Here is a 14,525-nt window from a genome sequence, read left to right as displayed (position 1 = left end):
GAATAGAGAAATGTTATGGCTGTTGAGATTTGAACTCAATGCAAGTATTAGGAGTATTGACCAAATGAGTTAAGCTTCGGGTTCAACACTCTCTTTTAAGAATATAGTCCACAGCCTCCTCCACTGTATCCACAACCTGCACGACCACCAACGAAACCTAATAAGGTAAGAAGCAAAAAAGTATGGCCGATTTTTTTCTGGCACAATCATAGTAACATTCTCAAGTACTGGGATTGACTTGCCAGATCTGCTGGGAATTCAGTATCATTATCTTTTCCTCTGAAAACACCTGTCCTTGTCAAAATAGAAAACCAAGGATGCCCAGCCTGGAAATCGAATGATGTAAAAACGTTTCAACCCTCGAAGCTCAAACAAAAGTAAAACTTTGTATAACCAGGTACACAATATTCATTAACACAACTGAGGAAAAAGATGATGAGTATGCGGACAAACCTGTTGTGCACCTTTGACATCTACAGAAGGATTATCACCAATCATGTACAGTGTTCTGAAAGGATTTGATCCAGGGACTCCATTGTTCTCTGAATGATCTCGACATGATGATTGAAGTTGGCTCAATATTATTTCAGCATTCTTGAAGACAAATGGATTTGGTTTCCCATACGTTATGTACTCCAGACTTTTTGGGCTGGTTCTGCAAGGACAGACAACATTTATAGTAAAAGACAACTGTTTATAAAAGATGCCAACATAGAATCCTCAAGTCTTCTGCCATACAGCATTTTTCTAAGAACCTTGCAAGACGAAGAGATTATGCTTTGGATATGGCTATGCGTCATGACATAGTTACATCCATTTTTTTTTTCAAAATTTCCCTTCGATGAACATATCTCCAAACCCATGTCCAAATTTATATAAAATACCAGAGTTAGATATGAGTACTTCAAGAAAAATGAAGAGTCGGACAAACATTAGTCTGCCACTTTTACTTTATTCATAGAAGGATTAGTATTTCACTAGATAACAAGAATGATCACATAGTTTATTGAAATGAAAAAGGAGTTGCAGCATGGATTAGGATAGCAAGTGAATGAAAAAGCATTCAAGTAAAACTGAGCTCTTTTCAATATATTGGAGAAACATTTCCAATAAAAGCAATTTAATTACATGCAACTGGGGACGGTAGCTCAATCCATATTCTCGATTTGATGAGAACTATCTAATGCAATGAGACACTAACCTTACCTGTTGAAGACGCTCTCCAGTGCAATTCTAAAAGCACCCATTCCAAGACGCTTAGATGGAAAGGCAGCCTGTATTACATAATTAGCAGATCAGGAAATTCGCAAGTTTAGTGTCGAATTAATGTAAAGGAAAACGAGAAGCATTAGATTAGAAATATCAAATCCTATTTTCACAACTTAAAACTGAAGCTCGCTCATGGTCAAATTTCAAAACTGCTAGCAAATAGGCATTTAACCTAATGAACTGAATCTCAAATTCTCAGGTTAACAGATATTTATAGGCAAAGGGAAGAAAAAGTTATTCTAATAAGAATTCCTTGAATTCAGGATTGCTATGTTACTTGGACTTAGATGTGAGTGTCAAACACGAGAATGTGTCCAATGTGAATATGTCCAAAATTTTACAAGATTTCCAACTATTTGGAAGTCTGGGAGGATTATATCCCATATCCATTGGATATGCGTCGGACCAAGATGTGAGACATGGATACTTCAAGAAAAAATGAAGTGCCAGAGCAACATAGTAGCAGGATGGTGCACTTTTTTATCTGGATAATGCAGCTCTGTGCCAAGTTCCTAAGAAATGTATATGATGAATTCCATGAAACTCTATTATACATAAATAAACACGATAACAAACCTGATATTCAAGATCATCAGCAGCAAAATATAAAGGTGGTTGATTACTATTTGCATCTCCAGGAAGGCCTCCAGATCTTAAAACATCACATAGCACCTGATAGAATTCATTAATCAATTTTTGGGATGTTGTGGAATAGCATGATCATTTCTATTAAGAGGTTGAGTAATTACAGTTTTCCCATAGTCACAATTACAATTTAGAAGTTACATTGCAACTTTCAGCAGAAGCAAGATCCAAGTCCCGTTAGGCATTCCAAATGTTGCACAATGCAGATCAAATAGCAAATTATAATATAATCTAAAAGGTGAAACTCAAAATACAACATCTGTTTTGTTGCATGACTTCAACATGTTCAAATCTGAGATCAACTGATTTCATGAAACTGTTCCACAAATTTTGGAGCTTGGACAATGATATTTCATCAAGCAGTTAACAAGTTATGAGCGTAAGTGTTTCCAGATGTATTTGTAAATGGTTTCTTTCTCTAAAGAAGAGTAAACATAATTATGTCATTCAAGAATTTCGAAACTTGTTTTTATTTCACATTGAATACCATGAACACCTGAACATGTAGTAGCGCCATATCAAATAACCCAAACAAGAAAATAAATTAATAGAGAATTTCACATTAGACCATTCAAGGAACTTTTACATGAGATTCAAAATGCACAAAGAATTAAAGTTCTAATTCAAAAGTAGAACAAAAGCAAAATACCTGAATGTCCCTGCCCCAGTCTACAGGATCACTGACAACAAAAGCTGCCATAACCCTCTCCGATGAAACATCATATCTTGGTGCTGCTGGCGCCTTCCTGTCGGACAGTGGCATCGTTGTCCATCTTTTATATTGAGATACAGGATCAATGTTCTCAAAGTAAGATGCATACTCTTCCAATGACATAACTTTTCTAGCACCAAACAATGTAGCTATATAAGTTTCCAAGTGATCTAAAAATATATGCTATGGATATCAGGACTTTTCCAGACCTAAACATTACATTTGAGCCCTTACTTGAAGCCATACTCGGACATCACCAAAGCAGGGTCCCCTTTTCCAGTGGCAATAATGAGTTCGTTCTCAAATCTGGCTTAGAGACGACAAAGTCATCAAATATCAGCTAACCGAATAATGCATAGGGTAGTTTATTACCAATGTTGACATTCAAGAGAAAAGAGAGTAGGCAGCAAAAGAAAAAAGATTCCATATTCTAGATGCAGAAATTAAATAAATCACTTCCTTTCAGTTAGACAGATCATGCTAAACAATATATGTCATAAAACAGGATAATGTTATATTAGATATTGATTCACCCAACGTATCCACTACAATAAAAGCAAGAACAACCTAAAATGTCTCATAGAACTATGAAATCCCCATAATGGAAACCTAGCAACTCCAAAGTCTGCTCCTCTAATTCATCTACTTTACTACTGTCGTAACCGCCTTTCGGTTGGGCCCCGGAATTGGGCTACGACTTGAAAAATGTGGATTGGAGTCGCCACCGACCAGTTTAAAACGAATTTAGGTGGGTCGGACACCATCTTACCTGATCTACGTTGTACCAGAAACGTGTCGGGCTCGGGAGTCGGTTACGGTCAAGGAAGGATTAGCACCCTTGAACCGCCCTTTCGGTACCAATTAATTTATCGGTTGTCTTTAATTGTGAAAATTAAGAATTTAAATTAAAATTAAAAAAAAATCAATTCGAGTTACTTACCTTTGATTGGTTGAAGAGTATCCCTAAAGTCGAGAATATTGTTAGATTGTAAAATAAAAATAAAAATAAAAATGAATATGAATATGAAAAAAAATGTTAATATAATAATAATAAAATAAATAAAGTAGATAAAAATGATAAATAAAAGTTAGTAAAAAGAAAAATAATAAAATAAAAATAAAAATAAAAATGAAAAAGGACCAAAATGAATATGTTCAAAAATTGAAGGATTTTACCAAGGTTTAGCATTTAACAACCCTAAGTGCACGTGGGTTACCTGAAAACAAATGGCTCTGGCTTTTAAAACATGGGCCCCACAATAAGATATCTCAATTCAACTTACAGCTTGCAGTTGTTCCCCAAATTAAAAACCCACAAGTGCGTCGGTCCTCCCTTCTTTCGGTCTCTCGCTTCAGACCCTAGCAGCTTCGTTCATGGAGTTTTCGTGTCGTCGCGCCGCCATTCATCGTCAATGTAGGTTCGCTGACCATTCCTCTTTGCACCCTGTTCGCAGCCGTCGTCATTGTAGCGTGTTATCAACGAACACGCGAGCTTTGGGCTAGCAAACATGTCTCTTACGCCGCTGTGCTCAGCTATTGGTGGCCGTGGTAAGGCGTATCTTCTCCGAGAAAGCACAGCTGGCTTGGGTCGAGGCTGGGCAGCATCGGTTCGCCGTGAAACCTTCCCTGTAGGTTCTGATTCGGGTATTGCCGTTGTTTCTGTGTGGTGGCCTTTGCGTCGAGCCCCAAAAGGGTGATATACCTTAGTGTATTTTCGAATAAAATACTTGAGGCAATCGAGCTACACTTCGCAGATCCTCCTTATAGAACGATTCCAGGGGCTAGGTTGGAGATGGTTTTCCATTAATGAGCAGAGGCTTGTATCTTCATGTACACCATGGTCAAGTAAAACAACATCCGTAGAGTGAAACCGCCATTCAATAGTCCATAAAATGCAATTCTTCCTGAGATGAGAAGATTATCGTCGAATTTAGAGAGGAGCAAAGGAAGTGATGTTCTTTTTGCCATGGTAGTCGGTGCGTTGCTTGTGAGCGTTAACGCAAGGGAGGCTGCAGGTGCAGAGGCAGCAACCTGGGCGCCTGTATTTTGACGCATTCTTGTTGCACTCTTCATAACCCCCATTCCTTGATTCCTCCATTTACTTTCTTAGTTTATGAGTACAGGGCTTTCCATTTGTAAATGGGAAATTATAAGGAGTGGGTGGTTGTAAGGAACATTAAAGCCGACCTCTTCCAGTCTTTCTAGCTAAAGTTGATGTCGACGAGGAAGCAAACTGAGATTTAGCAAGTGAATATGGTGTCAGGGGTTACCCCACACTCAAAATCTTGAGAAATGGAGGGAAGAACAAAGGTCCACGTGAAGCCGATGGTCCCCTCCTTCCATTCCTTCTCTGCCTTCTCATGGGATCCTCCCCCCCCTTTTCCTCCTTATTTTTGCCTCAATTTATAGCCATGAAACTGGCTATTTTTAGATAGATTTGTAGAGTCATATTCAAACTGAAACGCTCTTTTATTCAGTTTTAGAGTCCCACTTGGACTCAAATGCCTTGATTTAGTATTTTGACTTGGTTGTTATTCTTGTTACCGAGAAATACGAGGATAGTATTGTTGGGCAAAAAATTAGTGTCTACAGCTGCCCCTCTTTGTCCTTTTTCGTGGAACGAAAAATAGGACAAAGATAAAAAGACACAAATTTTGTCCATATCGAACGTCTTCTGCCGTAGAGTTGAAATCCGATGCAATGACTGATCTGTTAATTTAAATTGAGTCACAAAATGACTCCCTCGTCGTGAGGTCGAGTTGAACTGGAAACTTCTGAGTACGATATCCTTCGTTGTGAAGTTGAAATCAAACTCAAAGCTTTTGGCAAGTGACTCCTGGATCGTCTTCTGGCTCAAGATACTTCGTCGTGAAGGTGGAACTTGACCTGAAGACTTTGGTGTTGATGTGTTACAGATGACTCATTCGTCGTGAAGTAAGGTCAACCTATTAGGGTATGATACCCTTCGTTGTGAAGTTGTATATGTATATGGCCCCTTTGTCGTGAAGTTGAGCCTGAGAATGGGATATCCTTCGTCGTGAAGTTGAAATCCAATGTAAGTTGCGTTGTTTCGAGGCCAATATCCTTCGCTGCGAAGTTGAAATTGACTCTGAAACTGGGAAGTGTGTTGACAGACACTCCTTTGAGTTGAATATCCTTCACCGTGAAGTTAAAATCCAATCTAAAGATGGATGTTGCTTGTGTGCACGATTCCCTTCGTTGTGAAGTTGAAACCGTTGGTGACCCCTTCGTCGTGAAGTTGAGTCTGGAATTGGATATCCTTCGTCGTGAAGTTGAAATCCAAGTAAGTAGCATTGTTCCAAGTCCAATATCCTCCGTCGTGAAGTTGAAATTGGCTCTGGAACTGGGAAATTGGTTGTTGACAACCAGCCGTCCCTTCGTTGTGAAGTTGAACTTGTTTTGTCTCGAGTCCAACATCATTCGTTGTGAATTTGAAATTGATTCTGAATGAAATTTTGTTGACAAGCAGCGGTCCCTTCGTCGTGAAGTTGAACTTGCGTTGTCTGGAGTCCAATATCCTTCGTTGTGAAGTTGAAATTGGCTCTGAGATTGGGAAGTTGTTGACAAGCAGCGGTCCCTTCGTCGTGAAGTTGAACTTGCGTTGTCTGGAGTCCAATATCCTTCGTTGTGAAGTTGAAATTGGCTCTGAAATCGGGAAAATTTGTTGACAACCAGCGGTCCCTTCGTCGTGAAGTTGAACATACGTTGTCTGTAGTCCAATATCCTTCGATGTGAAGTTGAAATTGGCTCTGAAATTGGGAAGTTGTTTATTGACAACCAGCGGTCCCTTCGTCGTGAAGTTGAACTTGCGTTATCTGGAGTCCAATATCCTTCGTTGTGAAGTTGAAATTGGCTCTGAAATTGAGAAGTTGTTTGTTGACAACCAGTGGTCCCTTCGTCGTGAAGTTGAACTTGTGTTGTCTGGAGTCCACTATCCTTCGCTGTGAAGTTGAAATTGACTCTAGAATTGGAAAATTGTTTATTGACAACCAGCGGTCCCTTCGTCGTGAAGTTGAACTTGCGTTGTCTGGAGTCCAATATCCTTCGTTGCGAAGTTGAAATTGGGAAATTGTTTATTGAAAACCAGCGGTCCCTTCGTCGTGAAGTTGAACTTGCGTTGTCTGGAGTCCAATATCCTTCGCTGTGAAGTTGAAATTGGCTATGAAATTGGGATTTTTTTTATTGACAACCAGCGGTCCCTTCGTCGTGAAGTTGAACTTGCGTTGTCTTGAGTCCAATATCCTTCGCTGTGAAGTTGAAATTGGCTCTGAAATTGAGAAATGTTTGTTGACAACCAGCGGTCCCTTCGTCGTGAAGTTGAACTTGCGTTGTCTGGAGTCCAATATCCTTCGCTGTGAAGTTGAAATTGGCTCTGAAATTGGGAATTTTTTTTATTGACAACCAGCGGTCCCTTCGTTGTGAAGTTGAACTTGCGTTGTCAGGAGTCCAATATCCTTCGCTGTGAAGTTGAAATTGGCTCTGAAATTATGAAATTATTGTTGACAAGCAGCGGTCCCTTCGTCGTGAAGTTGAACTTGCGTTGTCTGGAGTCCAATATCCTTCGCTGTGAAGTTGAAATTGGCTCTGAAATCGGGAAAATTTGTTGACAACCAGCGGTCCCTTCGTCGTGAAGTTGAACATACGTTGTCTGGAGTCCAATATCCTTCGATGTGAAGTTGAAATTGGCTCTGAAATTGGGAAGTGTTTGTTGACAATCAGCCGCCCCTTCGTCATGAAGTTGAGCTTGTGTTGTCTTGGATTCAAGATCCTTCATTGAGAAGTTGAAATTTACTCTCGAGCAAATTGTGAGTTCGAGAGAAAATTTTCAATCGGTAGCTTCTTGCTGCCGAGCTAAGCAACCACCATCGTTCTTTAAAGGCGCTTACGAATCAAGTATCCTTGACTCTAAAAGCTGCAAAAATCATGTATGCTAAAATGAGGAATGTGATGCACCTAATTATGTCTAAGATGCATGCAACATGAATGAATTATGTGTTATCTCTCGTGCTTTGTCTGCCAATCTGGTCCATGGAATCGATCGTGCCCCATTTGCCTCTCGAGCTTGGGCTTACAGACATTTCATATCTGAGATTGTTCTGTTTGAAAATGTTTTTCTCATTTTTCTTGTTTCAGGAGAGAAAACGATAAAAATGTTGTAAAATATTATTCGCAATTGAATCAAATTATAAACGTGAGTTCAAAGAATATCAAAGGAATCAATGACTCTTTTAACGTTTTCAGAGTTACAGCTCTTTGACCAGCGTTCAAATGGATGGGTTGGCTTTAGCTTGGCCTCCTTTCTAAGGTTTTGGTAAAAAATGTCATTTTTTTTTGAAATATCACAACATGCTTTGGCACTTCAATTGGGTGCGGACAAAATGACGCAACTAGCATGATCACTTACTAGACCTTTTATTTCAGTCCTCTGAAATCTTCTATTTGTTCAAGCTTTGTAGGCTCCTCTAACAAAGGCAGTGCAAAAACATCGGTCTAAAAATGAAATTCTTGAGTGCTCGTGTGTAGTTGACTATAACAGGTGTTCCTTAACTCCCTTAGTCCATTTTACCGAAAATTTCTTGCTTAGATAAACTTGATTTAATTTGTCGTTATCTGACTAGCTGAATCCATAAAGCCGGGGCGTTTAACCAATTGCTTTAGAGGGACAACTTAATATTATAATCACAGTTATCAAGTTAACTGAAGGGTTCATCTCATCACAGAGTCTTCAGCCTGACAAGAGCAGTGGAGCAAACACCGAATTGCCAAGTGTTCGAGCAATGTCATGGTTTGAACGTAATCTACTCATAAGGCCAGGGCTTTCAAGTTTCCTCTATAACCAATTGCCTTAGTGGAATAGCTCAGCTTTACGGTTTTAATTTCTTAAGATTGTCAAGAAGAACCTGTTATAGCCTAAGTGTTTGTTGAAAGTCAAAAATTTCATCTTTAGAGTTCAATTTTCAAGCAACTGACCTAAACTAGATTCACATACTCGACTCTTTCATTTGTAAAGATCATCATCGTCATTGAAAATCTTAAATAAAAAACATAGTAATTGTCATATGCAAATGATGCCCCATGTTGTCCGTACCTTATGAAAGGAAAATGTTGTATTAGTTAATTGTAAGAGCAGGGTACGGTGTTTGAGGGTATATTTTGGGTAAGGTCAATGTCCTTGTTTTAAAACATGTTACTTTGTCAAAGATCCGTAACTTTGAACCATTCACAGAGTTTCTTAATTCAAATGATATTCAAAGAATTGCAAGTTTGCAAATGTGATACATTGCTTAACATCTTTAAAGTAACATAAATTTATTTAAAAGTCCTTATAAAAACTTGAGAAAAAAAATGAAAAAACAAATTCAAACAAAATGTCTCAAATGATGAAATGGTCTTCCTCACTTGGATGCCCCCAAGTTGTTGAAGTCGATCCGATTCTTGTTACGTATTTTCTGTATGATTCTCTTGATTGTGGAGTAATTCTCGATAGTGTGCCCTGGGACTCCGCTGCAATGAGCGTTCTCATCATACTACCTGGGGTACGGGGCTTCATGGATTTCTCTGGATATGGTGACACCACATGTGCGTCAAACAACTGTTGGTAAAGCTCCTTATATGTCATAGGGTCGAAGTGTTCTCATTTTTTGATGAATCATGTGAAGATAGTTAATGTGAATGTAAAGAAATGAACAATATACAAAATGTTTAAATGCATGAAGCATGAAATGTCCGAGGTATTGATCCGAAAAATGTGCCTATTATTCTGAATAATCCTTATTGGGGACAAAAATGTTACGTCTGAAGAGACAAAAACTTTTTGATGGTATAGATCCCGCACAGCCTCTGGCAAGTTGATTCGTCTTCCGCTTCTTCACTGGTTGAATATCCTGTCGAACCGTTCCAGCTCCTTTGGCTAAACTTGTGCGGGTGACGAGTTGTTTGCCCCAAAAAAGGTCTCGAATGACTGCATCTCCGGCCTTCACTCTATGCCGAGCTCGTTCCAAACGAAAGTGTCTTTGGAGCCTTCCATCCGAAGTTTGTCGACTTGTTTTTGGAATTCATCAATAATGGTCTCTAGCTTAGCTAGGGTTTCACCATCTTATTCTCGTAATTTTCGAAAGGATTCTCCGGGTCAATAACCATTTCCTCGTCTTGCCCCTGCAACCTTTGCCTCTAAGTATTCTTTAATCCCGGTTGGACTTCTGAGCTTTTTATCTCGTTGTATTATAACCCCTTTGTCCATTAATGTAGACTATTTACGTTTAACAAACACATTTTTGGTGGATCAACACCTCGTTTTAATGATGCGAATGATCAAAAAAAAATGCAAAAGAACAGAAAATGAAAAGAGAAAAAAAAAAGTTAGTGAGATAAGGATAATAAAAAAATGAAAATGAAAATGAAAAGTCCTACCCCACAAGATATCTACCCCACATGCTTATTATTCCTACCCGGACATGATCTCTATCCCGCATGTTGATTTTGAACAAGTCCTAACCGCATAAATTTCTAGTTCACATGCTTTGAACAGAAAGTAAAGCAGGAAATAATTCCAGCATCCTAGGGTTTGAAATGAGGTTTTGGGGTAGGCTCTAACTCCATCAAAGTCTCCCAGTTTAGGTTCTAAAACACGGTACCCGAGTTCTCCTTGCTGGTGCCCCCTTGGGCTTACCAGACCCTTAGTCCTAAACTCATCACAGGCTTGTGTAGACTAGGTTAAACTCGAGAGGAAACATTCCCTTATGCCCGCACGGTGAATAAATTCACACGAAGACATAAGGTATATGAATCCCGAAGGCTACTTGCTAGGCATATGCGGTGAATAAATTCACACGAATGCGTCGCTTTCACCCCCACTTAAAACGGGTTTGGAGCTCGGGTTTAGAGCTTAGAGATGACAATTTTAAAAAAAATCTGAAATCATTAAAAAAACATCAGTACAACTATTTATTTGAAACAAAATAATCAAAGATAAATAATTGGAATCGAATAAATAAATTAAAATTTAACATTTTCACATAAAAAAATCCAAAAATTAATTTCGGCCTGACTCACTTACCTGATCCCCAGCGGAGTCGCCAAGCTGTCGTAACCGCCTTTCGGTTGGGCCCCGGAATTGGGCTACGACTTGAAAAATGTGGATTGGAGTCGCCACCGACCAGTTTAAAACGAATTTAGGTGGGTCGGACACCATCTTACCTGATCTACGTTGTACCAGAAACGTGTCGGGCTCGGGAGTCGGTTACGGTCAAGGAAGGATTAGCACCCTTGAACCGCCCTTTCGGTACCAATTAATTTATCGGTTGTCTTTAATTGTGAAAATTAAGAATTTAAATTAAAATTAAAAAAAAATCAATTCGAGTTACTTACCTTTGATTGGTTGAAGAGTATCCCTAAAGTCGAGAATATTGTTAGATTGTAAAATAAAAATAAATATGAATATGAATATGAAAAAAAATGTTAATATAATAATAATAAAATAAATAAAGTAGATAAAAATGATAAATAAAAGTTAGTAAAAAGAAAAATAATAAAATAAAAATAAAAATAAAAATGAAAAAGGACCAAAATGAATATGTTCAAAAATTGAAGGATTTTACCAAGGTTTAGCATTTAACAACCCTAAGTGCACGTGGGTTACCTGAAAACAAATGGCTCTGGCTTTTAAAACATGGGCCCCACAATAAGATATCTCAATTCAACTTACAGCTTGCAGTTGTTCCCCAAATTAAAAACCCACAAGTGCGTCGGTCCTCCCTTCTTTCGGTCTCTCGCTTCAGACCCTAGCAGCTTCGTTCATGGAGTTTTCGTGTCGTCGCGCCGCCATTCATCGTCAATGTAGGTTCGCTGACCATTCCTCTTTGCACCCTGTTCGCAGCCGTCGTCATTGTAGCGTGTTATCAACGAACACGCGAGCTTTGGGCTAGCAAACATGTCTCTTACGCCGCTGTGCTCAGCTATTGGTGGCCGTGGTAAGGCGTATCTTCTCCGAGAAAGCACAGCTGGCTTGGGTCGAGGCTGGGCAGCATCGGTTCGCCGTGAAACCTTCCCTGTAGGTTCTGATTCGGGTATTGCCGTTGTTTCTGTGTGGTGGCCTTTGCGTCGAGCCCCAAAAGGGTGATATACCTTAGTGTATTTTCGAATAAAATACTTGAGGCAATCGAGCTACACTTCGCAGATCCTCCTTATAGAACGATTCCAGGGGCTAGGTTGGAGATGGTTTTCCATTAATGAGCAGAGGCTTGTATCTTCATGTACACCATGGTCAAGTAAAACAACATCCGTAGAGTGAAACCGCCATTCAATAGTCCATAAAATGCAATTCTTCCTGAGATGAGAAGATTATCGTCGAATTTAGAGAGGAGCAAAGGAAGTGATGTTCTTTTTGCCATGGTAGTCGGTGCGTTGCTTGTGAGCGTTAACGCAAGGGAGGCTGCAGGTGCAGAGGCAGCAACCTGGGCGCCTGTATTTTGACGCATTCTTGTTGCACTCTTCATAACCCCCATTCCTTGATTCCTCCATTTACTTTCTTAGTTTATGAGTACAGGGCTTTCCATTTGTAAATGGGAAATTAGAAGGAGTGGGTGGTTGTAAGGAACATTAAAGCCGACCTCTTCCAGTCTTTCTAGCTAAAGTTGATGTCGACGAGGAAGCAAACTGAGATTTAGCAAGTGAATATGGTGTCAGGGGTTACCCCACACTCAAAATCTTGAGAAATGGAGGGAAGAACAAAGGTCCACGTGAAGCCGATGGTCCCCTCCTTCCATTCCTTCTCTGCCTTCTCATGGGATCCTCCCCCCCCTTTTCCTCCTTATTTTTGCCTCAATTTATAGCCATGAAACTGGCTATTTTTAGATAGATTTGTAGAGTCCTATTCAAACTGAAACGCTCCTTTATTCAGTTTTAGAGTCCCACTTGGACTCAAATGCCTTGATTTAGTATTTTGACTTGGTTGTTATTCTTGTTACCGAGAAATACGAGGATAGTATTGTTGGGCAAAAAATTAGTGTCTACAACTACCACTCAATATTATGGAAGAGAACCAAAGTCTTCCTCATTACAACTTTTTGATTTTCTTTTTACCAATCCAAATTCCAAAGTGAACTTGCATAAATCCAATGTCAAACCTCATGAAACAACGATCCCAATCATTGATTACCAAGTTATAGCATCTGGCTAATTCATTCAAATACCCTTCCTTAATATCTTTGATGATAAAAACACACCAAATCAAAATATAAAAGAGAAGAAGGTGGTCCAAGTAAATATGCAACAAGGTTTGATGCTACTTTAAATGCAGAGATGTTAAAATCAAAAACACAATGACGATCAATATTTACTCACTTCTTCAATAAGTTTCTAAAAGGTGAGTGACCTTGTACAACCTGCATCACAAGAAAATGGCAACGATCCATTTGTCAAACAGATGAACAACAAAGATGGAAAACTCTACATTCATATAGAAATGCCAAACCTTTACCTGAGAAGCCATAATATTTACTCCCAAAAGTTCACTTAACTCCGTCGCTCTCTTAGTTTCCGGGACACCCCCTCCTATTCAAATAAAACAGCCATCTAACTTTACCAATGACATAATATAACATTCATATCGGTAGATTTGGCTTTGGCAATTATATTCCAAACAATGCCAACTAAGTTCATAGTTTTCAACAACTAATACACCAAATTATACATAATTATATGTAACATAAACATAATATCTTCAAATAAAAGCTAAACAAATACTGTTGTCAATATAGATCGTTAGGATTTCATTAATAATGATAAAGTATGCTTACTTCAGAGTGACTCACCATTAGTCAAGAACAAATATGGAACACTCAATTCACCTGTAGAAGTAATTCCCCCCCCCCCCAACACCAAAAAAAATTGATCAACAATATTTCTTTTCATAATGTTCTTTGCATTTCAATGCAACCACACAAAGTTGATGATATTGAAAAGTACATCAGTAGAAAACACTTAATAGTACCAGAATCTCCGTACAATCTTCTCAAAGCTTGTGGAGAACCTCCAATGGGAACACGGCCACGAAGAATAACGCCGTCGATATCAAATGCTATTCCAAAGTTACACCTGAGAAAGAATAATGAGCTTAATCTCCATACATTTTATAGGGAACGAAATGAGAATTTGGAATAAAATTTCTGATTTTCTAAATAAAAGAAGAGCATTAAATTGACCCTGTTTTATGGTTTGATCGAAGCTTAGCAGAGGCTTGACACGAAAACGGAGCTTTGTTTCTGAAATGAGAAACCCTAGAAATGGTTGGTGCGTGAAATCTCATCTCTAATCTCTGATTTTTCTTTTCTTCTCTGAAAATCCTTCATGTCGTGGTGATTTTTCTTCACCTCTACTTTACGAGTATCAAAACGGCATCGTTTCAGGTCATCTGCAGTCGGCAGATTTGTTTAACATGACCCCCAAAAAAAATCAAAACTTTCTTAATATTTTCCCTTGAAAACCCCTCAAATCTTCATTTGATTTGTATGGTTCCTTTCTTCTCCATCGTCAGATTTCTTGTTGATTCATTTCCCCAAATAAAAACAAACACTTTTTGACCGATCCGATACTCTCGCGCCAACTACAAAAAAGGAAGAATAAAACTCTTACTTTCTTTCCCTTCAGGTTTCTTTTTCTCTTTAATCTTTATTCAAAACCCTTGCGTTCCTTTATTTAGTCATCGGTAATGGAATTTATTTTTTCGAAAGCAATGAACAATTATGCGTGTTACTCCACTGCTTCATTTTGCATTTCGTTTGGTTACCTTAGTGCCCTTAGTAGCTTTGACAATAAATGATTACCTGAATGGCAGGATATTATGCAGATTCCAGAATAAACCCTATTTTTCACTTCACTG

At 38.7% G+C, this 14,525-nt stretch overlaps 1 protein-coding gene across 1 annotated transcript; it reads right to left on the bottom strand.

Annotated features, from left to right (window-relative positions):
* Positions 1–53: 53 nt before the first annotated feature.
* LOC120180740 (uncharacterized protein YKR070W-like) lies at positions 54–14,015 on the bottom strand. Its single transcript, XM_039186030.1, has 12 exons — positions 13,849–14,015; positions 13,638–13,741; positions 13,459–13,494; positions 13,125–13,198; positions 12,989–13,029; positions 2,861–2,932; positions 2,564–2,756; positions 1,846–1,941; positions 1,207–1,274; positions 454–655; positions 243–326; positions 54–136 (listed from the first exon to the last, which is right to left on the bottom strand). Exons 1-12 carry the CDS (start codon positions 13,950–13,952, stop codon positions 83–85), a joined length of 1,128 nt encoding a protein of 375 aa, XP_039041961.1. The 5' UTR covers positions 13,953–14,015; the 3' UTR covers positions 54–82.
* Positions 14,016–14,525: the final 510 nt, after the last annotated feature.

The sequence above is a fragment of the Hibiscus syriacus genome, unplaced genomic scaffold (assembly GCF_006381635.1).
Source record: "Hibiscus syriacus cultivar Baekdansim isolate YM2019G1 unplaced genomic scaffold, ASM638163v2 tig00112501_pilon, whole genome shotgun sequence".
Lineage (NCBI taxonomy): Eukaryota > Viridiplantae > Streptophyta > Magnoliopsida > Malvales > Malvaceae > Hibiscus > Hibiscus syriacus.
Note: the sequence above shows the minus strand (reverse complement) of the source record. Positions and strands in the feature narration are given on the sequence as shown.